General features: G+C 38.3%; 3 protein-coding genes across 4 annotated transcripts; 1 reads left to right on the forward strand and 2 right to left on the reverse strand.

The window, feature by feature from the left end:
• Window positions 1-3577: 3577 nt before the first annotated feature.
• Window positions 3578-9873, forward strand: LOC124639650 (coiled-coil domain-containing protein 63-like). Its single transcript, XM_047177091.1, has 10 exons — window positions 3578-3658; window positions 4210-4332; window positions 4742-4936; window positions 5414-5553; window positions 6046-6220; window positions 6692-6871; window positions 7164-7314; window positions 7706-7877; window positions 8784-8922; window positions 9429-9873. The coding sequence occupies exons 1-10, from the start codon at window positions 3578-3580 to the stop codon at window positions 9537-9539; spliced, it is 1467 nt and encodes a 488-aa protein (XP_047033047.1). The 3' UTR covers window positions 9540-9873.
• Window positions 9874-9898: 25 nt separating this feature from the next.
• On the reverse strand, window positions 9899-19077 carry LOC124639848 (separin). Of its 2 annotated transcripts, none has more exons than XM_047177352.1 (14): window positions 18753-19077; window positions 18444-18578; window positions 18069-18135; window positions 17354-17529; window positions 16841-17014; window positions 16364-16506; window positions 14574-14701; window positions 13925-14282; window positions 13394-13562; window positions 12625-12760; window positions 12068-12244; window positions 11494-11639; window positions 10958-11116; window positions 9899-10176 (listed from the first exon to the last, which is right to left on the reverse strand). In XM_047177352.1, the coding sequence occupies exons 1-13, from the start codon at window positions 18868-18870 to the stop codon at window positions 10974-10976; spliced, it is 2070 nt and encodes a 689-aa protein (XP_047033308.1). In that variant the 5' UTR covers window positions 18871-19077; the 3' UTR covers window positions 9899-10176; window positions 10958-10973. The 2 variants fall into 2 exon arrangements, with proteins under 2 accessions (XP_047033308.1, XP_047033307.1); XM_047177351.1 differs by having other exon boundaries at window positions 9899-10180; window positions 18753-19076.
• Window positions 19078-20086: 1009 nt separating this feature from the next.
• On the reverse strand, window positions 20087-25224 carry LOC124639406 (egalitarian protein homolog). The gene has a single exon (XM_047176753.1). The coding sequence runs from the start codon at window positions 25097-25099 to the stop codon at window positions 22523-22525; it is 2577 nt and encodes an 858-aa protein (XP_047032709.1). The 5' UTR covers window positions 25100-25224; the 3' UTR covers window positions 20087-22522.
• Window positions 25225-25237: the final 13 nt, after the last annotated feature.

Raw genomic sequence — 25237 nt, forward strand, 5'->3', positions numbered from 1 at the left:
AAAAAAACTGTTTCCAAAAGCTGTCAATCTTATGCACAAAGTATGCTTAAAATATTTTTGGATAACTAATGGTTTTTTCTGAGGCAGTTAGTAGATACCTATATGTAATTTTAACATGACAAGAAAGGTGATTGACAAAGATTACAATAAATCTTGACTACTTTCTTAGATACCTAGGTAAATAGGTAAGTATATGTATCATGTCCCATGGCTGGGCACAGGCCTCTTCTCACACAGAGGAGGATTGAGCGTCAATCACACATACATACGAAATAATCTCTTCTATTTTCTATATTTAGCTGAATTTTCAGCCCGATTGCGAAGACCTACAAATCCTAGACTTACATAAAACGGCTTGACTTTACGTACGGCGCGAACGTCAATGTAATCTCATTTTGCTGGATTACTCACTAAAACTTAGATTTTACTTACTTAAACTAAAACTTTCTAAACCTTTTAGGTATTATTTGCTAAGCTGTTTCAATTCACGTGAGCAATTTGAAAATTCTGCAATTTAAGAACCCAGCTCTTGTCGGTTCAGCTCCTTCCATTTACGCCTATCTAGCGCCAACTCCTGAACTTCCTTATACGTCACAACATTCACCTTTTCTTTAATTTGCTTGATGTAGCTGTACCTTGGACGACCCCTCCCCCGCTTTCCTTCGACTTTCCCTTCCACGATGTTTTTGATAAAATCGTCGTGACGTATAAGGTGTCCTATCATTTTTCCTCTCCTGTTCTCTACGTTATGCAATAGTTGTCTTTTAAAAGACAAATTGGAAATAAACAAGAATATTTTTGGGAAGCATAACATTTTTTGCCTTTATAGCACAACTAGTACTCGCCGACACTTTTACCTAAATCCCTTAAAAACTAATATCCACGCACCTGGATAAAAAGTAGCCTTAAATATAGCTCTCCTCATTACAAAGAATTGACATCCAAATCGGTCCTCAAGTTATTGAGATTTGCGCGTTTGAATCACACAAACAAACTCTTCAGCTGAAAGGTGATCAAAAATCACGAATTATAATCGCACACAACGCACTAATTCTTAAGCGATGTTTAATTCAATCTTGTCTCTGCTTTCATAAACGCATTCCATAATTCATGAACTACTTACTTATGGTATGCCGCAGATCGTGCGTCTAAGCGCAAAGTCGTGAGTTCAATCCCCGGTCGTGGACTTTTGTCCGGAAGTAGGGAACTAAGTACTTGTGTAGTTTAAGATGGTAGAACCCTGGTTTTAATGTTGGTTGATGGTCGTTATTTATTAGATTTTTTATGTAATGAAATGTGTAGTTTTTAGTCAACAGGCCGGCGAACAAATTTTTTTTTGACACAAACGAAGGACAATGGGCAAGTGGTATGGGATTTGGTACCCGGTCCAACAGTAGGAATATGTGAAGACAGTACATAAGGGAGTATATGGGGAAAGCACATAAGGGAGTATATGGGAGAGTACATAAGGGAGTATATGGGGAGAGTACATAAGGAAGTCTAGGAGGTAAGTACATAAGGGAGTATATGGGGAGAGTACATAAGGGAGTATATGGGGAGACTACATAAGGAAGTCTATGGAGTAAGTACATAAGGGAGTATATGGGGAGAGTACATAAGGAAGTCTAGGAGGTAAGTACATAAGGGAGTATATGGGGAGAGTACATAAGGGAGTATATGGGGAGAGTATATAAGGAAGTCTAGGAGGTAAGTACATAAGGGAGTATATGGGGAGAGTACATAAGGGAGTATATGGGGAGAGTACATAAGGAAGTCTAGGAGGTAAGTACATAAGGGAGTATATGGGGAGAGTACATAAGGGAGTATATGGGGAGAGTACATAAGGAAGTCTATGGAGTAAGTACATAAGGGAGTATATGGGGAGAGTACATAAGGAAGTCTAGTAGGTAAGTACATAAGGGAGTATATGGGGAGAGTACATAAGGAAGTATATGGGGTAAGCAAATAAGTGAGTTAACGGGTTAAGTACATAAGGGAGTATGTGGGGATAAGTAGATAAGGATGTATATGAGGACAGTACATAAGGGAGTCTATGGGGAAAGCACATAAGGGAGTATATGGAGTAAGTATATAAGGGAGTATATGGGGAGAGTACATAAGGGAGTATATGGTGCAAGTACATAAGGAAGTCTAGGAGGTAAGTACATAAGGGAGTATATGGGGAAAGTACATAAGGGAGTATATGGAGAAAGTACATAAGGGAGTATATGGGGATAAGTAGATAAGGATGTATATGAGGACAGTACATAAGGGAGTCTATGGGGAAAGCACATAAGGGAGTATATGGGGAGAGTACATAAGGGGATATATGGGGAGAGTACATAAGGGAGTATATGGGGAGAGTACATAAGGGGATATATGAGGACAGTAGATAAGGGAGTATATGAAGACAGTACATAAGGGTTTATATGGGGTAAGAACATAAGGGAGTAGGTATATAGGGAGAGTACATAAGGGAGCATATGGTGCTAGTACATAAGGAAGTCTATGGAGTAAGTACATAAGGGAGTATATGGGGAGAGTACATAAGGAAGTCTAGGAGGTAAGTACATAAGGGAGTATATGGGGAGAGTACATAAGGGAGTATATGGGGAGAGTACATAAGGAAGTCTAGGAGGTAAGTACATAAGGGAGTATACGGGGAGAGTACATAAGGAAGTATATGGGGTAAGCAAATAAGTGAGTTAACGGGTTAAGTACATAAGGGAGTATATGGGGAAAGAACATAAGGGAGTACATGGTGTTAGTACATAAGGAAGTCTATGGGGTAAGTACATAAGGGAGTATACGGGGAGAGTACATAAGGAAGTATATGGGGTAAGCAAATAAGTGAGTTAACGGGTTAAGTACATAAGGGAGTATATGGGGAAAGAACATAAGGGAGTACATGGTGTTAGTACATAAGGAAGTCTATGGGGTAAGTACATAAGGGAGTATATGGTGAAAGCACATAAGGGAGTATATGGAATAAGTATATAAGGGAGTATATCGGGAAAGAACATAAGGGAGTACATGGTGTTAGTACATAAGGAAGTCTATGGGGTAAGTACATAAGGGAGTATATTGGGAGAGTACATAAGGAGTATATGGGGAGAGTACATAAGGGAGTATATGGTGTTAGTATATAAGGGAGTATATGGGGTAAGTACATAAAGCAGTCTTTGGAGTAAGAACATAAGGAAGTAGGTACATAGGGTAAGAATGCATGCGTAGGATGTAGCTTCGGATCCTTTACAGCATCATCATCATCAGCATGCGTGTAGTGGGTTCGTTTTTTTAAAAATATCAGGAATAAACTAATAAATAAAAAAAACCTTCCAAAGATCAGACAGGTGCACACACAGGCTCTTTTTTTATTTAATTCTTATGTAATATATTTGTATGCACTTATGATGTTTAAATAAAACGCACACTGCAAGTGAGGCTACAAAATTACTTACTACAGCATATAAACAGAAGTCCGTATCTAAGCGACAATATCGATCCAACAGTACTTCTTCTAAAGAAGGAACGTCGTGTTTCTAATAATTACAAAAGTTATTAAAAAATAATAACCATGGCGGTTCTAATAGCACCAGCTGATGATATGGAAATGGAGAAGATTGCAGAAGATGAACTGTCCAAGTTACAAAGACAGGTAAACTTATTAACGATTGATTTAACTGTCGGTATCTTAAGCCAGGGAATTCATCAGTTCCTGGGGAAGTGTTTATTGCATTCAGATAAGGAGTAGCTCATTAATTTGGTTCTAGGACCGGTTAGGTAAATTTCGCCCAGCATTTACGTAAACTCACAAACTTTTACATTTATAATACTACCATGATCTAGATGTTGAATATCTACAGATGAAGAAAGTATGAGGGTAGACCGTGTCCATCATCTCCGAGCCTTTTCCCAACTATGTTGGGGTCAGTTTCCAGTCTAACCGGATGTAGCTGAGTACCAGTGCATTACAAGGAGCGACTGCCTATCTGACCTCCTCAACCCAGTTCCCCGGGCAACCCAATACCCCTTGGTTATTGGTATTGGTTTGAGCGTTGACCGTGTGACGAGACGACAATACATTTTTAAGTCTTATTTAAATGTGATAGTTTTGTTGACCCTTAATTAAACTCCTAATTCTGGTTCTAACTGTGGAACAAAAGCTTAACAAAAATGCTATATTTTATTCCTTGTAATTGATCTCAGTTCAGGGTAATGGAGATAGACCGTGCCAACGTGTTGAGCAGCGTGCAGCCGACCCTCAGGATGCAGAAGACCATCATCAACACTCTCAATGCTGACCTGGAGAAGATCATGATGGAACTCAAGGTAAACTGAACAGCTACCAGACAGGTAATCTCAATTGAACAGTTCTCGACAAATAATTTTGTTATGTAGATGATCACGATAGGAAAAATGCACCAACAAAATGCAGTGCTATAATGCGTCAAATAGCTAGCTTCCGAACGGCAAACTTATTTGACAAGAGATATTCGAGAATATTTTTAGATAATACTCATAATTATATAACGTTGGTATCTACTTAGATGGAGTAGGTATATCGTACCTATTTACTTGATACTTAATGTAGATCGCCGATCGGGAACAGCCTGTCAAATGATGAACCATGACATTATTATTTCCTCAATATTGCTATGTACCTAAGTATCTATATTTCCTAATATATGATCCACCATCACAATAACTACTCGACCATAATGGCTATTAATTTCCACAGTTCACCAAAAGCACCTCAAACCTTATGGAAGGTGCCAGAAATAGAGAGAAGTTGATAGCTCTCCTGAAAGACCACGAGAAGTATGCGGCAGAGGTGAAGGAACATCGGAAGACTATCAAGGAGCTGGACTTCTTGTTGAAACAAGTGCAGAAGGAGATCAAGTCGCTAAGGCAGAAAGTCACCGGGTTTGAGATTGTAAGGAAAAACCGCTCCCGATTATAAAATTGAACTTTATATTTGTAGTACCCAAAATCGTTTTTTTAAATAATATAAACATAGTCAGTACACCATTGGGCCTCTTCCGAATATTTTCAAAGTCTAATCGTAAGACAAAATTAAAAATCAACGCCTAACATTTTCGAAAAGGCAAAACTATCGCTCCTGGTTAAAAACTGCAATTACCTAATCCGCGTATTTTTTAGCTTCATTGCACACTATGTAGCTGTTTCCCGCGGTTTCACAAAGGTCCTGGGAGAACTTCTTCAAGTACCAACTATAGCCTATGTTACATAGGAAGAGTCTAGCTTCCCAACAGTGAAATAATTTTTATAATCGATTAGTTGTTTCAGACTAGAAATAAACAATCAAATGTTTATACAATCTAATCTCTACACAATATTAGTAAACATAACTTGATGCTGTATCATTGACCTGCTAACTTTTCCTGCCCAGGCATACGCCAATGTGCTAACTGGTCAGACCCTGATCAGTCAGCTGGAGAACCGACTGGACACAGCCATGAAGAAGTTCAACACTGTCAACAGCGAGAACTACTCCATGAGACTACATATCGATAGATTGCTCAGAGATCGGTAAATATTAAACAGGGGCTCAATTCTGCTAAGTTAATAACGTGACAATTGGATAACAATTGAATCTCAATAGCAGATTTAACCATAGCGGGCATTCTCCTACTAATATAAGATCTATTCGTATAAAAAGGACATCATTTTGGTCTATAGGGTAGTTTGCTCGTAAATGCTATCGGGATCTATCAGACAGAGAGCGGTCACGCTTTCAAGCGGTCAGTTTTGCTTTCTAGCTCTACTTCTACTTCTTCTATTTGACCGACGCGGTCAGGATGCCTTCTGTGTGAGTATGTGAGTATAACTATATAACGTAATATGACACAAAGAAAGCAAAACTGCCCCCTTGAATGCTAGACCGCGTGACCGCTCCCTGTCTGATAGATCCCTAACATTCCCTTACCTCATCCATCCTCCGAGCCTTTTTCCCAACTATGTTGGGGTCGGCTTCCAGTCTAACCGGATGTAGCTGAGTACCATTCCCTTACCTCTTCTAAGGCAATTCTTCAACACCCACTGGAAGAACCAGCTCAAACGCCTGATGGACGGCAAGGCGATGATTATCGAGCTGTTAGAACAAGCCATCTCGACTTACGACCAGCGTGAAGAGTGGTGCAACAAGCTGGATGCGCTTAAGGAGAAAGCTGCTATTGACTATAGGAAACATTGCTTGGTAAGTACTCTTATGGATCGTTAATACAAACGGTAATAGAAAGAAGATTGATATGGTTTTTATATACCTATGCATAAGCATTACCCACTAAAATCCTTTATGCAATAAACATTTTAGCAGTCACCACGTTATTACAGAAACTACATTTTCTGGGCATCATCTTTGAGGCATTGATATTTATTAACGAGAGTCAAGCGGCTTATGATTTAAATTGATCGATCGTACTTATACTCTACATTATACATTGAAAAAGGTTCTAGTACTTGTCTAATGTAAACTAGCTAAGTTATATGCGCTCATTACTTTCAATCCTTGGACGGTACCCTTTTTTTACAGATGCTCATTTCGACTACAGGCATAACATTAAACTCTTCATCGTAATCGTCATAAAGGTTGACTAGATCCTTTTAAATGTACCTATAACCAACTAATGAATCAGAATGTATAACTAATAAGGATCTAATTCTATAGGAAGTACGCGAACTCCAGCGCCAGCTAGACCACAGCATGAAGCTAGAAGAGTTCCTCCGAACCAAGGGGACGGTCAGACTGACGGCTGCTGACGCTAAGGCTGAAGCCAAGAAGTTGGAGCAGCAAGAGGAAGAGATGAGGATCTATAATAACTATGTTAATATACTGGAAGCTCTTAAGGTGAGGAGAACTGAAGAAGCTATTATATTACTAGCTTCTCACAGCGGTTTCAAACGCTTACCGAGGGAACTGCTTCCCGCACCAGGATAAAAACTAGCTTAGGTACATATGTTTCTGGTACCTCAGCTACATATAAGTATTACTGCCAAGTTTCATCAAAATTATCATCATTCTTCTCACCATTATAAACTATCATCATTTTTGCGTGAAATAAGATGCAAACTTTCGCGTTCATAATGTTAGTAGAAAGTACATATTTATTTCATTTTTTTCCCGTATCTTAATATTTTAGGAGTTTGCCGGTGAAGAAGACGTGGACAAACTAATCCAGGAGTTCACGCGTCGTGAGGAGGAGAACTACGCACTCTTCAACTACATCAACGAAGTGTGCACCGAGCTCAAGAACTTGAGCGATAACGTCAAATTGCTTAGAGTTAACATTGGTACATGAAGTTCATTATTTTAAGCATTTCATCTGTCCTGTCAACCAGGCTTATTATACGCTCAACATTACTATAAAAATACTAATCCGAAATTCTTTCAGAACACTGATGTGCGGCATTGTGACGATCATAAATGTTTATTGTCTAATTGCACGCAAACAGTTCTAAAATGTAGGTACTTACGCGAAACTGCAACCTTTGTACGCGATCATTGCTAGCAGTGGATTCGCACCGAGGCTTAAACATTTCTGTGCTTATGTACTCCCTTATCTATCTACTTTCCCTTCTTTATGTATCTGAATTATCATTCATCATTAAGCCACCTTTCTAGCAGGCTAGATCTGCCCATGAATATACCCTACCCTAAATCATCTTTACCATCTCCCAACAGAGGAAGAAAACGCCAAACACCAAGCGAAGTTGTTCCAGCAGCAGGACAGCATCGAGTCCCTTCGCAGCACCCTGGAAGAGAAGCGGCAGGCCACCGCCAGTGCCCGTGCGACTTGCGAGCGAAGCACGAGAGTGTTGGAGACTTTGTTGCAGCAAATATATGCTTTGGCACTGTAAGTACCAATATTCCCCCAACATAGGTAGAAACACTAAGCGAAGCTATTCCAGCAGCAGGACAGCATAGAATCTCTCCGCAGTACGTTAGAAGAGAAGCGGCAGGCCACTGCCAGTGCCCGCGACACCTGCGAGCGAAGCACGAGAGTGTTGGACACTTTGTTGCAGCAGATATATGCGTTGGCACTGTAAGTACCAATATTCCCCCAACATAGGAAGAAGCACCAAGCGAAGCTATTCCAGCAGCAGGACAGCATAGAATCTCTCCGCAGCACGTTAGAAGAGAAGCGGCAGGCTACCGCCAGTGCCCGCGCTACTTGCGAGCGAAGCACGAGAGTGTTGGAGACTTTGTTGCAGCAGATATTTGCTTTGGCGCTGTAAGTACCCATCTTACCTCCCAACAGAGGAAGAAACTGCCAAGCACCAAGCGAAGTCACCGTCTTTGCCTTTATACGTCTTCTCTGGACCCGACCATTTTATTGTAATACCTACTAAAAATCGTTGACAGATGTCTCAAAGAATCCCAACAATTCTTCAGTAACTGATCGTTTTGGTTTGCTGACTGGCGCCTGACTTGCCAGCATTATGGCATCTCCGCTCATCTTTCCTTACTCCGTGGGTTGCATTAAAATATGTTCCCTCTTTGCTCTTTGAAGCGGAAAGGCGTCATAACTTCCTACTAAGTCGAACCCCATTCAATAATTTCGCAATTTTGTTGTAATGTCCAACTAAAAGTAAATAAGCTTAACAAGTTTTCCTACTTCTTAAAGAAACTCGGTTAGCCCATCCAGTCCCAGTCCCAGCCCAGTCTAGTCTCGAGAGAGCCTGCAAAGTTATACGGAAATTAGTTCCTTCGGCGCACATAAATAATGCTACTTACAGCCTCATTTCCTCATACCCCACAGCTCATCAGACTGCGACTCGCTGCCTCTTCTGAAGTTGTTGGGCAAACCGTTTGACATCAACGTGACCAACGCGCGTCTGTACATCAAGAGCTTGGAGAAGAAGGTCATTGAGATCATCGATCTTGTGAGAATTGATGAGGTAAGTATCAACACATTTACCACCTTGTATTGTTCGTGGCAATCTAGTTACCGGCACGGATATTGAGCCCTGACCTTCACCTGCGCAGAAGCGATTTATTGGTTTATTGCCTTGTGTACAGTGCGCAAAGCGATCCCCACTCTTCCGCCGAGAGCTCAATATCCGTGCCGACAACTTACACCATTTTGAAGCTATTTGACTTTTTTGCGCCAGTTTGTTTACCCCTACAATAATACTTATTATGTAAAAAAATGTTTTTATTCACGACTTTCTCTAGAAATTCTTTAAATTAACCATTTGGTCCACAACCAAAGAGCGTGTGGCTCATACCCCTTCCTCTCCACTGTCAACCTTTTTTTTGTTTCTGTTCAGTAACTCGATCGTGCGATTGAAATTACTGTTACTATACTTTTATTTATTTAGGCACATACATTTACCATTACAGGCAAACTCAATGTGCCTTAATTTACACTCCATAAATAAATAAATAAAACTTATGTTTCCAGCTACTACAACGTCAAGCAGAGAGCAAGGAGCGTACACCGCCGTCCACTCGTCGTCGCCGCGCCCGCGCCGCCGCGCAACGCACGCGCGACACCGTCGCCGCACAGGCTTAGAATTTACAACAAATACTTATTACTGCTGTAATATTTTACCAATATTTAATCGTGTTCTGAATAATCTAAATAATAATAATATTAAGTCACATATTATGTGGATTTGCAATGGTTTGTTTAATAAACGGGTCCACGCTTTCTTAATGCGGATGCAGACACTGCCGGAATGGATGGATATTATGAATATCATGGAGAAAAATCGAATGAGGGATCCAGAGTGTCAACTATCATACCAGTAGAACAGATCTAAGAAACACCGTACCATATTTTCAGATCAGACGTATGATTGTTTAAACTTGAAAACTCACTAGATTTGAATGATTTATTGCCACAACATTGATCAAAATAAAATACTTGTATTCAAAATAAATTCATTTGGTTTTATTTAATTTAGTTAGAGTACAAAATTCACCTTATTTTATATCCATCTTAATTTCTTTCTCTCGTAAAATGTTTTACAATAAAAGTTAATTTGTACTAAATTATGTTTCAACATAACTTCTATTTCTCAATATTTACATATTTACAATGACACATTTCTCGTAGGAACTTAATACAATAGTTTATAATCTAGCATCAAATAGTTAGGTACTATAAAATGTCGTTTGAATTCGCCACGAGATTTTTTTGAGTATTTCTACCTGAAACAACACAAAAATTAAATAAATAACGACATCACTATATTTTCTTTTAAACACGATTTTATAAGGTCGACATAACTGTGTAATGGAATTTAAGGTAACTAATTGTAGTAATACTACTCTTGTACTCTCACTATAAGACATGTCATCGACACGAAAGAAGAAGAAGGTAACCAATATGATAATATATAAACTGATCTGATGATGAAGCCGGAAGATATGAACTGGAATTTCATGACGGAACATCGAATCATAGCTGTCTTTGGACTAACCTATATTTAAGTCTGTTTCAATTTTGAATAAGTTTACCTGTATATTTTAGTGGTAACAGGTAGCCTCTGGCGAATCATGACATAGTACCAAGCGGCCCTTGTTCTGACATAGTGTCTGAACAAAGAACAATGTCAGACGTCCATAGTAACTTAGGCTCAATAAAAATATTTCATGTACAGTGAAAATTCTTACAGTTTTTTGTATAGTTTAATGTCAGAAGCTTTTCTATGTTTTCCACTTTTGCATTGAACTTCTCTAAACCAAATTATTCCAAATTATTAAAACGAAAAACCTGAACTCGATAAACAAAATAATTACTTATTCAACTGATATATTTTTTTTGGAAGAGTTCTAGATAACAATTAAATATTTTATAAGAAGTTAGTATTTTATATTTAAATTGTTGTAGTAAAGAACTTTGTGTCCGTGAGAATTTAGTTTTAAAAGTTGATTGGGTGGGCCGAAACATGACATTGTTCTTTAAGTTTGTCTGAATAATCTTACCTGAATATTTTAGTATTTATTCTCGTATCCTAAGAGGCAAGCCCCTAGCGACGACACTGCTGGCTATCATGACGTAGTTGGTGGAGCCGCGAGCTCGGCACACGGCGCGGAGAATATCTCGTTCGTGTATTGTCTGACCTTTTTGGTCTGATGTTGTGTCTGAAATGAATAAGAGAACATAACTATAGGTTATACATGCTAATAGGCCTGTGTACTAGGGTGTAACTTATATTATGAAAAGGGAATGGGGATGACATTATTTTTTAGGAATTCATGTAAGTCACTATTTCCTCTATAGAAGGGAGTGTCACACATAATTATTAAACCCCACCTCTGTTTCTTCTTAAGTGCTTAATTTACCAGAACTTAGGTAACCTTCAGTAGCTTCTGCCAGCGATTTTATCCGCATTCCCTAAGACTTACTTCCCGCACCCGGATAAAATACATCCAAAACAGATTTTTTTTTTCAAATCAAACCATTAATTCACAAACTGCTTTAATAATATCAGTAATAGCTTTATTAATAATATATTTACCTAGTATTTTATTACTCCACTTGGCCTTCCCCACGCTGTGCCAGGGTAAGGGCGCTTCAGACGGCACGTACAGCGACAGCAGAGTGCTCACTACCTTGTCCACTTCCAAGTCTGTCACCTCCCATAGCATACCCACCACCATGGGGCTGTGGGATATATAGACACAAGTTATGTATATGTCAGGTAATTACACTTACTATAATAATTTAAAGTATTTTTTGCAGCACCAGTCCGGTTCTTCCAACCAAAAATAATTAGTTAAATAAATTATGAACATAGAATATTTTGACTCAAAATACCAATGCCATAAAACACAAGTGACAACTCCTCTGCCTTATCGGGGCAGACGTCATTATTATTTCTTTTCGCAGGTCTGCTGGAAGACATTTCTCTAGAAATAAGCAGTAACTTTGTACTCAATTGTATTCGGTATGTCATTTCTAATTATAATTAATAGTGTGTACATTTTGACCATTTGGCGAAGTTTCATTACAGGTACATCTTTATACTGTGGCATAGCGTTCTGTGCATTGTGTCCAATCACGGCCGACAATCAGCTATTTTCGTGACTCACCAGGCAGCAATATGCAGATGATGATGTGCGGCGGCGGGCGGAGCCCGGGGTGCGGGCGCCGCGAGTCGCACGGAGCCGCAGCCCGACAGCACGCACAGGGCGGAGCCCCGCGCCTGCTCCACGCCGGCGCCCCCGCCTCGAGCTGCTAGCTGGCATCCGTCGCCGTGGCCGCAGTATCTGCATACAATGAATTATGGCTATTGAAAAAGTCGTTGTATTTCGTAAAGTTAATTATTCTTCGGAACTTGTGGCTTAGACAAAGCTGATCGATTATAAGGTTAAGCATGCTTAGAGGGCAGTCGGTCCGTTGTCTTCGATCTTGTCATAATTGTCAAATTGTCTTAATTCTTTGCATACCATAGGGACAACTGTTGACCGATTGTTTAGGCTCGGCTTCACTGATTACCAATAGTATCAACTAGTTATCTGATAGTTAATGCTATCTACTTTAGAAAGACTGCTTATAAATTCTTCCAAGTATCGCTATCCGAGACATGTAAAACCAAATAATAGTTTATCTGTCACATTATTCCTGATAAACTAGCCATAACACTTACAAGAACACATCAGCTTCACTAAGATGCGCGATGAAGTCAGCCGGAGAAGGCGGCTCTCCGACGTGCCCCTTCCACTCGGGACACCAGTACTCTACGAACGATGTCATACGATTCTCCATGCGGTCCAGATTCTTCTCTGAAAGGAGAATTGCAAACATTATTTAAACTAACTGTTGTTTCTCATATTTTTAGGATTGTCTGTATATGTCTTAGTTGGTAAGCCTTAATAAATAAATAACTTTATTATATAAAAAAATAACTTATGAGGGCCTCTACTCTCTTATGTTTTTATATATTTATTTATAAAAAATTTTAACAGGAATAAATCTTTTGAAAGGATTGGAATGTGAAGAAAGAATGCTTTAATAAATCGACATACTTTGAAAAAATTGCATAAGTATTCTAGTAACTGTTTCAATCATTTTTAGCACCTTTGCACAAACAGTTCCTCCTATTTTAGTAAGGCAGATTAAATTGTGGGTCTCGGCTGTCATTGGAACATCTTTGACAGTTGTAACGGGTTGTCAGACTTTCTAGCAGAAGGAAGATCAGGTTGCCTAGGTAACTGGGTTGAGGTCAGACGGGCAGTTGTTCCTTGAAAACATTGGTACTCAACTGCATCTGATTAAGACTGGAAGCCAACCCCAATATTGTATGGTAGGCCGATAATAAAATTAAATAAAGACAAAATTATCAGAAGAAACCCTTGGCTTATCATTTTGTATTGTGTTTACTTAAAAATAAATAAAGACTAATTTAACTTCCATACCTGGATTAATAACGTATCTGCCAACATCACATTTGGCGGCAAAGTATCCGTCGACAATTTTACTCTCGTGTATCTTATACAAGTAGTATAAGAAGTGAATATTTTCCATACGAGAGACCGGATGCTGGTTCAATATGGGCAATGTTTCCCATGGGAATGTGTCAAGCATCTGGAAATTATGAAAAACGTACCTACTATCATGTCTAAAATTAACTACATATTTAATGTATTCTAGGTAAAAGTTTACTTGATCTCGGACTTCGATCAAGGCCTAGAACATGAACTATATTTTCACTTTTCTTCCTGACTGTTGGTCTATATTGAATGCTGCAAATCGCAAAACTATTTATTTTGCAATTATTAGGACACTAATTTAATTTCTTAAGACAAACTTTACACTTTTTACAGGTACAACGACAACGGCTTCTATCGTTATGATGTCTAACTATCACGGTTGAGACATGACATATAAGAAGAGCAGCCCAAACTTTTATTGATACGGTTTTTTAACAAATAAAGTTCAAAACTCACCTCATCCACAATAAGTATAACAGGATGCCGTTTAGCCTTCTTCAAACCAGCCCATTCATCATTATCTTTCACTTGCATAGCAGCCTGAGAAAACGCCCTAATACCATCAACCAAACCAAAATGATGTATCTTTTCAAAACTCTTCGACAAACATTTTAAACAAAGTTCGTTTAAAAATCGAAACTCCTTAGTACAACTGCCACATTCGAAATTTAAAACTCGTCGAACATCTTCAGTGTTGCCATGTTCCGTCAATATTCTTCGAATGCAGGTTTTAATTTGTTGTGATTGCAACACTGGACAGCTTTCTATGAGGTTGTATAGCAGGATTTTTTGTTTTTGTGTCAGGCGGATGAAACTGAAAAGAATAACTTTATTATATATGATCTAGTGGCAATGGCAATTTCCCTTGAGAATCGTATTTTCCTTTTTGTATGAAGGATATTCGATGTCAACTTTTGTGACTATACTTGAACTGGTTCTTAAAGATAAACATTTGGCAACATTTCGGCAATGAGAGCCTTTACCAAAAGAAAGTATTTTTTACCAACCTTAAAAAATTAAACAGTTTTTTCTATATTAGTCGATTTTGCACTATTAGAAACATATTTTACCTCATTAACATTGATATGCAATAATAAAAACTTACCCCCAATCCTGTATAGTGGTATCTACTAACTTCACCACCTTTTCCTTCAAACTACTGTCTACAAGTTTGCCAGTGAGCAAACTGCCCCAACCACCAAGCCATTCTTTATCCATCACATTTATTACACTCTGAAAACAAATAACTATCATTGTAATAAATAAAACTTACCAATGAGATCAGCCACTATAGTTCGGCCATTCAGAGAATGCGTTCCTGACACGTCGCGATTGAACTGACGACGTAATAACATTCATTGATTATTGATATAATAATGTTGTTTTAATGCTCCTCAATTGTTAAAACGGTAAACAACCAGCAAAAATATTTTTATCGTAACTGCAACGCCATTGCAAAGTTACGTCGTCAGTTCAATCGCGACGTGTCAGGAACGCATTCTCTGAATGGCCGAACTATACCCGCGGTTACAGTTACGTCCTGTGGGAACTCGATAAATGGCCCATCTGCTCTAGAGCTTGACATGTTCAAACTCCCCATATGTACAATCCCTATATATGTACTTCCTTACTGTAGTATTTACTCCCTTATCTACTACCCCTTATTTATTGCCTTAGGTACGTTATGCACTCCCTTTCATTTCCTTACATACTTCCCAGACTTACTAACCTTATGTACCTACTTGGGTTTGAGTATTTTTGAATGGCCTACGCAAATGTTCTGCAGATCTGGTATCGTCGTGTGACAGGTCGTTGAGCTCCCTAAGATATGGTTTGAGCTACACGACGACTGATGCATGCGTGCCGTCTGTTGGGACTGGTCAGCTCCAGCCTGATGTGGCTCTTTCCTCAAAAGGCCATTCCAGACCGCGTACATGGTGACACTCACACATGATATTACTTGATTTATAACATGTTTGGACTTTAAAAGAGACTATGACTCTTGAGTTTGTTTCGGCGTTTCTTCTCAGGGATCAGTCAGTTAGGAAATGCCGACCTCAGCGTTCTTAAAATGACGTGTAAAAGTGATGTAATGTCCAACTTGCAAAATAAACGATTTCATTTCATTTCATTTTATTTACTCACTTGTGTACCTATTGTCTTATATGGTTCCTTCTGCTTTTCCCCTATGTACTACCTACTTTTCCTTATGTGCTTTTTGAAGCGACTACCTATCTGACCTCCTCAACTCAGTTACCTGCGCAACACAATACCCCTCGGTAAGACTAGTTGTCAGACTTTCTGGTGTCTGACTACCCGTAACGACTGCCAAAGATGTTCAAACAACAGACGTAGAAATCTTCTTAAAAAACGTAAATAGGTCCAGCAATATTTATAATCTAGACTCAAGGCAATAGTAATGAGCTGGGTAGGCCGAGCACTGAACTGATTGGAGGACGAATCAATTGTATGTAATGATATCATTTGTTCTATGGTCACAATGTGTGTGCTTCATTTTAAGAAGCATATATCTCATGCAGGGTTTGTAGTTAAATTTCCTTGCTTGGTAATCACTATCTAATATTATAAAGCTGATGAGTTGGTATGATTGAAAGCTCTAATTTCAGGGATCAGCAGATTTTCAGCTATGTGCGGAAAGTCAAACTTAAAAACGTTTATTTAAGTTAAGCTGACAAATCAGCATTTTTCGAACGTCAAAAACTACGAAAAAAACGAAACAACGCATATCCTTCCCCACTTTCTATGTGTTGTTGCTGGGAAGAAGAAGTGGTGCAACAAACTCCCCAGCAACACATGTCTGTCTGCTACGTTTTATATAGTAGTTCCGAAACTGCAAGCGAAGTTTAAAATAAATAAATTCCCAGTTAATCTTACCTTCATACGCAAATCAATGTCCTCCCGTCGACTCCAATAGTTTTGAACCAATCGTTTGTTGTTCAAAAACTGTGCGTTATCTATAGTCTTGTAGTTTTCGTCTAGCAACGAGTATAGTTCCGTGAATAGGGGTCTCTCGCCTTCTGTAATATTGAAAGAAGTTTTTTGTACAATTACAGATTTTTAAGGGTATTGCTAAATAATAAGGTCAAAAATTGGTGGTTGTCATTTTTTTGAATGGTTTACAGGCATGTTATTTATTTGACATATTTTTATACTCACGGTTGTAATTAAGAGAAAAAATTGTTTTGGTTGTTTGTACCTAAAGGCTTCGAAATTACTGAACCGATCTGAAAATCCTTTTACTGTTGAAATGTTACGAGTAACATAGGCTATATTTTGTTCCAGTATGGGCAGTAGTTCCCACAGGATGCGGGTGAAACCGCTGGAAATGAGCTTGTTTTTATATAAACTTACCTTTAGTAATATTAGCCGGTATATGCACAGTAACAGGACCCAATGGCGTATCATCTAAGTAATCATTGGTGAACATGCTCAAATATATTGAGTCCACCTCTGTTCTATACTCTATAAGAGGCTTCAGATTCTCGTTCGGGTTGTATGGTACAGTCAATTGTACCACGGTCCATTCTGGAATAAAATGCGATTATGTTTGTAAATATTGAAGTCCAAAACAAAAGATACAATGGGTAGAAATAAAATATATGAAATAAGATAATGGGTTTTGTTACTATTTCATCGTAAAACAGAGAATTTTCATATCATTTTGGTATAGATTACAAAGTGGGGAAAAACAGGATACATTTTATCTGGCCATGTTAACAGTTTCTTCAGGATGCAGGAAACCAAACAAAAATTAAATATGTTTCTCTTTTCTTTTTATTGGTGAGCAGTTTGTAAATATTCACAACAAAACTATTTTAAGAAATTGAGATCTTAATTATTATTGAAAAAAAATAGATATTGTACCTTTTGGTAGTTCTTTCAAAATCTTCAGAAAGTTGTCCACATTATTTTCCTTGGAGAAGTGAAGATACCTCTTGTAAAACGGCATCTCATCTTCTATGGCGAATGAGTCCAAAACATTTGTTATGTCATCCGTCCCTTCTGATAGTATATCTAGTAGTTTTTTGTCAGTCTTTGATCTGCAATATAAAGAAGTAAATATTGTAATATTTATTTATTCAGGCGAACCAACAACATATTTACAAAACAAGTAGTTGCTTAGTTTCATACGTTTGTGTTCATTTACAATAAGTTACAGAGAATAATACTTATTTATTAACATTACTCCATTCAAAACTATGGAAAAAAAATAAACAATGAGTATAAGTTAATTTCTTCAATTTAATATCAGGGGATGATATTTGAGTATTTTATCCAGATTAGGCTGGAAACAGTGCTCTGCCAACGGTCAGTGCTGACCGAACGTACCAACCGAATCACATGCAAAATCACACACGTACCGTCAGCGTAGCTGTGTGCGCATTCATAGACTTGCACAGATAGGTACAGCTATGTCGATCGACGGTCAGGGCTCACCGTTAGTCGAGCACTGTTTCCAGCCTTAGGTTTTTTTAAATATGAAATGATAAAAATATGATTTCAGATATAAAATGGAAGAATAGGGCCTTTCTAAGCAGCAATGCTCAGTATAGCAGATATAATTAAAGTGACTACTTACATTGGATTTAAATCAACCAAATCCTTTATTGGTTTTATGTAGCTTGTTATTTTGTGCAGTTTATTTTCTGAAACATTAAAAATAATACTTATTTATAAATTCATCATTCATGTAATATTTTATACACTGGCATTTCTTAGTTCCTTGCCTCCTGCGTTCCTTGTTATGTTAGAATCCTAGACTTGGAATTAATTTTAAATTATGTATGGCCAGTGGGTTGTCTTAGGGATACTCGCGTTTGGAAGCTTTAATTATATGATATTTGTTTACAAACTACACAACAGAATCACATACCTACCTACAGACATCAGCATAATAATCTAAAATCGATAAATCTACAGCTATTTATAAAGTTGTATGTAAACAAATACTAACCAGCAGTCTTTAACTGTTCATCTCTATAAACAGCCATAGTCCTCAGAGAAGCGGACGCCGCCTCACTCAAATGGAATGCACAACCAACGTCATCATTGTCCGACAAGCATTCTTCAGCCATCAGTTTCCGACCACCTTGAGAATATCATATAAGTCATGTTATTATTCACACATTACAAAGACCTTTTGTCTAGGAAATAATTGATTTATTACCTCACTTATGACTTCTATTGCAAGATAAACGATTAAAATTCCTGTTTAGTTAAATATAAATACAGTTTTATTGTGAAATAAAGTACAAAAACTTACTCTGATAATTCGGTCCGTTGGGAGTCGAAGGCACTTCATTCACGTATTTGTTTAGTATGTTCTTGAATAAGGGCTTCGTAAAGTTTATTTCATTGGTAAATACATCGAAATCCTCCATTATTTAAGAAACTTTGTAACTTTTTTGTAAGTTTTGGCCTATTTTGAAGTTCAAATTCAAATTATGAAGACAGAAGACTATGAAGCCGCGTTCCAATTTAGAATTCAAGTGTTTCGGTATGTCATTTAACGCAGGCAGCATTTTCTCTCTTTCATACACTCAAAAACGAAAAGAGTACAAAGTGATCTCTTTGTAACAAATTATTAGAAGGCTGGAACGCGATAGTATTTTAGAACATTTGACATTTTAAAACCGTTAGTTATAACGTTCCGTTTTACAAAGATAACTTACAACTCCACATTTTATTCTACGTAAGAATTAATCATTCGAACGATATTTTATTTCGGGAATTTTTAAAAGCTATTTTTATCATATGGTGTCTACACACCAAAGCCGCTGATGCCGGCGGCACAGCCCGGCGGCCCAAGCCGCCGGCCGTATTTTGTTCAATCATGCCGCATGATTGTACAAAATACGGCCGGCGGGTTGGGCCGCCGGGCTGTGCCGCCGGCATCTGCGGCTTTGGTGTGTAGACACCTATAGAGTTATTTTAACTACGTAGACTCATAAGCCTTATAGAAAGAGTATGTTCACAATTCTAGAAATTGCGTGCTGATTCATTGCAATTAGCTTGTATTTATTTCTGTCGAACTTTCTATTTGCCGTATAATGATGAGGTACGAAGACGTAAGAATATTAATTAGGTAACGCCATTGATATTCCATACCGTATTATGCAAACTGCATTGCTATGTGTAGTACTCGCGTAGTTGTTGAAGCCAGATTAGATATTTATGACCGGTCATATAAAATATTGTTTAACTTACCCACATAACTGCATAATACACCTATGCATTAATAGGCTAGTAGGTATGTAGTTGTAAATTAATACTATAAAGTATTGAGCAAGAAGGCTATCGAGTATGCTATTGATGCCAAAAAAGGTGATGACCGTAAATAAAAAATATCGTAGATTCTCGCAGAGAAGCAACACGGTTCGTTTCAAAAGTCTAATTTGCAAAATTAAATAAGAGATTGTAGCAAATATCGATGCTAGCAATCAAGCATTGTATAAGTGACTGCAAGCTTGCAAACTGCGTTTGCAGTCACGCACGACCATGTGGTAGGCCCATGCATCGCAACTTAGCGTGCATGGGACAACTTTACTAACATTAGGTAATCTGTTTATAGGGAATCGTGCAATTAATAGGCCAAAGTTATTTTACAACTTTTTATTTCATAATAAACATAAACAATGCGCAAATTAGTTAACCGTCAATTTGCCACATTACAATATTTACCGACTTTCTCGTCGTAAGCAATTATACTCTCAGTAAGTAGGGTAAATAAAAGTTTCTAATTTTTTAAAGTTACAAAAATAACTGAAAGTGGTTACGCTTATATTGACTAACAAAATGCTACTTACAAATAGTACAAAAAATATTAGTGGCACTGATAAACATTCTACAAAACCATACAAATGTGTGGGAACACAGATTAAGTAATTATTTTCGAAATTGTGCTAATATAAGGCACAAAATGTAGGTAAAGTTTCAAACGCCGAACAACAAATATATGGCCGAAATACTTTTAAAAATACAATTCATTAAGCTTACACAAGTGCCTAATAAAAAATTTGATACAAAATAAAAAGGAGGTAATTTGAGTATAACAGTGACGGCAAATGCAAACAGTGGACATCTTTGCATTTGCTAATAATTTACCGCGTTGATTTCTCAAAATAAAGGATACAACAATACTGATGAAATAATACATGATGGGAGTATCTACACCGGTTCATAAATGTGGCCCTATTTATGAGGCCTAGCGATATTGGATTGGCAAATTGCATTGAGAGAGCGATCTGTCGTTTGAACAATTAACAAATGTGGTAATTACCACATTACAAATGAAGCTACAAAATTATCACGTATTAAATTGCACTTATAATATGCGTAATCGCATACCGTCGGATGGCGCAACCCAATTGTTAAGCCTCATGTAAACAACGATAATATGCTATACTGTAAACATGCCACGAGCCAGTTCATGATACTGAATTCATAGCGCAAACATCGTACCATGAAATCCAGGACATTATCTAGCTAAACCGTACAATACAATGATAAAATCAATAACTCTTTCAAAATGGATATGTTCTGTATATTCCTAACTAATAATACTTAGGTATCTATGTTATTTATCACACCATATTGCGTTTTCATACGAGAGCAGGAAGACTATTGTAGTGGCATGCATACACTAGCATACAGCTTTTTGTTCAGTGTAGAAAGTAAGGTACAACAAAGCAACAGTTTTGCTAATACAAAAAAGCAAAAAGCATTTAAAGTATCACTTAATATTTAACACATTTCTACTTAACCATAACACAAAAATAAACTATTCGAATGAATTCAACATGTTTAGAAATATTTTCGTTTATTCTATTACGAAGCTTTTCGTTAATCCCGAACGTGGGTAGAAGACGAAAACATTAATAGATTCTGAGAACTACCTATCTAGTTAGTGTTTCAGTGGTAAGTTTAGTTCATAATATAAATCTTGTATACCAAGTGTTATTAACAAACAACAATTAATTTCATCTAAACATCGTGTTACAGAAATACTACTAAATATGTATAAAAACCTACTAATCCATATATTAATTGATTATAAAGGCATTCGTCGGATATGACTCGAAGGCACATTTTTTAAACAAAAGTTAAGAGATATAACCTTGGTGGTTACTCATCACAAGTTCGTTATAACGTTAATTTGCATATCTACGTAACAAACGCGATCTACCGTACGTCTCTATAACATTCTACGTGAAACAAAGTTTAAATCAATTTCTCCAAGCACCTCACACTACGATAAAACATCTCTTTCAGTAACACTAACCCTATACCACTTTTTAAAATTTTTTTAAACGTGATTATAATTATCTACCAGTAAATCTAACGATTTATAAATATTTTACACTAATAAAAAAAGACTTATTGTATACACCTATTATTGCCCATTTCGATATAAGTTCAGTAGTGTCGTTGCTACTAAACATAGCGTATAAATAAATAAATAGGTATATACACTTACTAAGATAACGGAAAGACACTCGATCATATCGTGATTCGCAAGATTTGAAAAGATTATGCATGCTTATCAAAGATTTATCTTATTTACAATTCAGAGTGAATCGAGAAAAAAGGCCTTGAAATCTATCACATTTAAGTTTGGGATACTTAACAGGCAATAGCCAACATAAAATAAATTACTATAAACTTGTAAAAACAGCAAATACTGTCATTTCCAGATGAAGGAATTAAGTAGCCGTTGTATTATGCGAATTACTGTTGCATTTATTCGAGTGTACGCGCTCGTCTCCGCTCAAATGAACATATAGCGTAGGCGTCTTTACACTTGGCAATGCACGACCTCACAACACGCTTAATTTATTCTATCTCGCACAGTCGCACCGCTATCATACCCCCGCGCAACTAGTTCATAGCAATAAGTGATTTCATAGGCGCGGGGGTCTGACAAAATACTATAGAACTTAAAAAAATATATAAAATGATCACATACATAAACAGTTCCGAAAATTAAACTGTGGCACTCAGAAAATGGAAGTACAATAACATCCTGAGTGTCGATCAAGACATGTTGTTGATGCCCACCCTCTTGCTCAGAGGAGACGCGTCCAGGATCCTCTCGTTGGCTTTGTCCTCCTCCCTGAAGTGAATACGCGTGATGACAATGTCCCCCGTGCTAAGAGTTTGCGATCCAACCTCAGTTTTCTTAGTTTCATTGAGATCATTGCACTTAACTTCATCATAAGTATTGGAATTATGGCATCTGCAGCTGCAGCTACAGCTTTTCCTATCTGGCTCACCTAAGTTCAAAATTTGGCTTAGATTGGACCAATCCTTGTTTTTGAGCAATGGCAGTGTTTGTTCCATTGTTTGTGAGAATTTATCCTCCAACTCTCCACTGAGGGGGGCGACAGCCGACAGAATAGCTTCCAAGCGATTAATCTTTTCTACCTTATCCATATTTGTGTCTGATAAGATTTCGTCCATCATCTGCATGGATTCTGTAAGACTTGGTGGCTGTGTGGAGTGTGGGGATGATATGGGATCAGAAGGGTTTGACTCTAAGCTGGCCATTTCATTTTCCCTTTCATCATCATCTGAATCAGAGTCCTTGTCATGCCCAATAGCTTCAAGTTTCTCCAATTTCTTGGAGATTTTGTGACAGCCCTTCAGTTTCTCTTTCTCCTCTTCTGTGAGTTCAATGTATCTGAGCAGTCTAATTTCCCTGTTGCTCAATACAATGTTTTTGGTTGTTTCAGCCAATTTCTGCTTCAGCTCACCAACTTCTGTGTTTATTTTGCGCTGTCTCTTACGCAATTTAACTTCAGTTGGTTGAATGTGCATGAATACTTGCTCATTGCTCAGTTCCTCAAATAGCTGCTGATTCTCTGGTTTGATGTTGCTGGACATGTATGCATATATTGCTGGATTTACTAAAGACAGGACATCTGAAGCAGAGTAGATTATCATATCTTTTGTCAGAGGTCTTCTTGCCCAATAGCGTTGGTCCCTGCGGTATACATTCTTCAACTGTTCCTTCATGGGGTTCATGGGTGCATTATACAATTCACATAAGGCATTCAGGCTTAAATTCTTGACTTTGTAAACAGGCACACCCTGTTGTTGCAACTGCAACACAGCATGAGCAGCCTGTGTATCAAAAACATTCTTCAAAACAATCTCGAACTGATTGTGTAAATTGACTGAGTCATTCCTGCAGTCATGTATAATTTTAACTACATTTTCGCTCTCTAATAATTCCTTAATTTTACCCTCCACAACCATGCCGGGGCATGCCATTATATCTAATATGTACACTTCACCATTCATGGTGGCTATTTGACACAACGTCAAAACTCCTTTGAGGCCAAGGTTTATTCCTTCGCAGTCAAAGGATACAATATTCTTAGCATTGCGTTTAGGCACCATAATGCTTTCAATGAGCGTGGCACATTCCCTTACATTAGCTATGACGGTTGTGCACTGGAGCACCTTCTGACGCCACGCCTCACCCATCAGATTATTCCTTAGGCTCGGAGTACCATTTGTTTCTTCAGCACTTCGCGCATTCAGATGATTATTGACTCTGTCACGCACCATGTTCTCTGCCAAATTCTTTATGACAATGGAATTGATTCTTTGCTTCAGAGTCTGGTTCGCAATATTAGCTTGAGGTCCTCGGGGAGATTCAATAGGACTGAGTATTCTGTTTGCGGGGCTCTTTTTGCCATCTGATGGAGTGGGACTCTCGACTGTGAGGGGAATCGGGGATGCGGGCTTTTCCTCGACCACAGGCTTTGGTACATCAGTCTTTGCTTTAGCTTTTGCATTAAGATACATAACAGGTATTTTTGGTTTACTAATTAGTGTGACCAGGTTCGACTGAACATGGAATGAGTCTGAAAATATTTTTAAGAACGCGCTCAAATCTGCCGGGGACTTGAACATTTGATACCAGTATTCTTGTGGAAAACGGGACACTATTAAGTGGAAGAGCTGGTCGACCATGACGGGGCCCTTAGCCTCTATGCACTGTGCAACATAGTCTAGCAACTGCTGGGCAGTGTCTGTGTTTATATTAGCTACAGGTAGATTGTGGAATTGTTCAGAATTTGTGTGTGCGTTACCTCTCCTATGATTCTCACTGACTAGAACGACGTTGTCATCGATGATCTGGAAGGTGTCCGGATGCTTCAGCAGGAAGTCCTTGAACTCCTTGATCCTCTGACCGGAGATGTGACGCACCTGCGGGGAGGCCTGGCTCCTGTGCCCGAGCAGGCTCTTGATGGGCACCTCGGTGCCCTCGCCGTACTGCACCATCTTGCCCGCGAAGTACTCCTTCGCTTCCTCGATGTAGTCGTTGTTGGAGGAGGCGCCAGCCCCGCTCAGATGCTTCTGGAACGTGTTGATATCAACATAGTCCCCGTCTATGCTGAACAACGCCGGGTACTGAGCCAGGAACTTCTTGAGGCCCGACTGCGACCCGCCAGCGATCTGTCGCATCTCCTTGGTGAATCCTTTGGCACCAAACTGGCAGGAAAGATCGTGCAACGTGCGCGGCTCGCCTTTGTCGAGCAGGCGTTCCACGAAGAACAACAGAGTAAGGTTCCTAGCGAGCTCATATTCCATTGATTCCATTTCCCTGCAGTTGGTGCCAATGTGTTGAACTTAAACTAAATTTTTTCTACGTATATGTGTCACCCACAACACCATGAAATTTTTCTTTTCTATCCGCACCTGAACCATAGACTACAGATAAAAGTGAAGTGAAGTGCA

The sequence above is a fragment of the Helicoverpa zea genome, chromosome 19 (genome assembly GCF_022581195.2).
Source record: "Helicoverpa zea isolate HzStark_Cry1AcR chromosome 19, ilHelZeax1.1, whole genome shotgun sequence".
Lineage (NCBI taxonomy): Eukaryota > Metazoa > Arthropoda > Insecta > Lepidoptera > Noctuidae > Helicoverpa > Helicoverpa zea.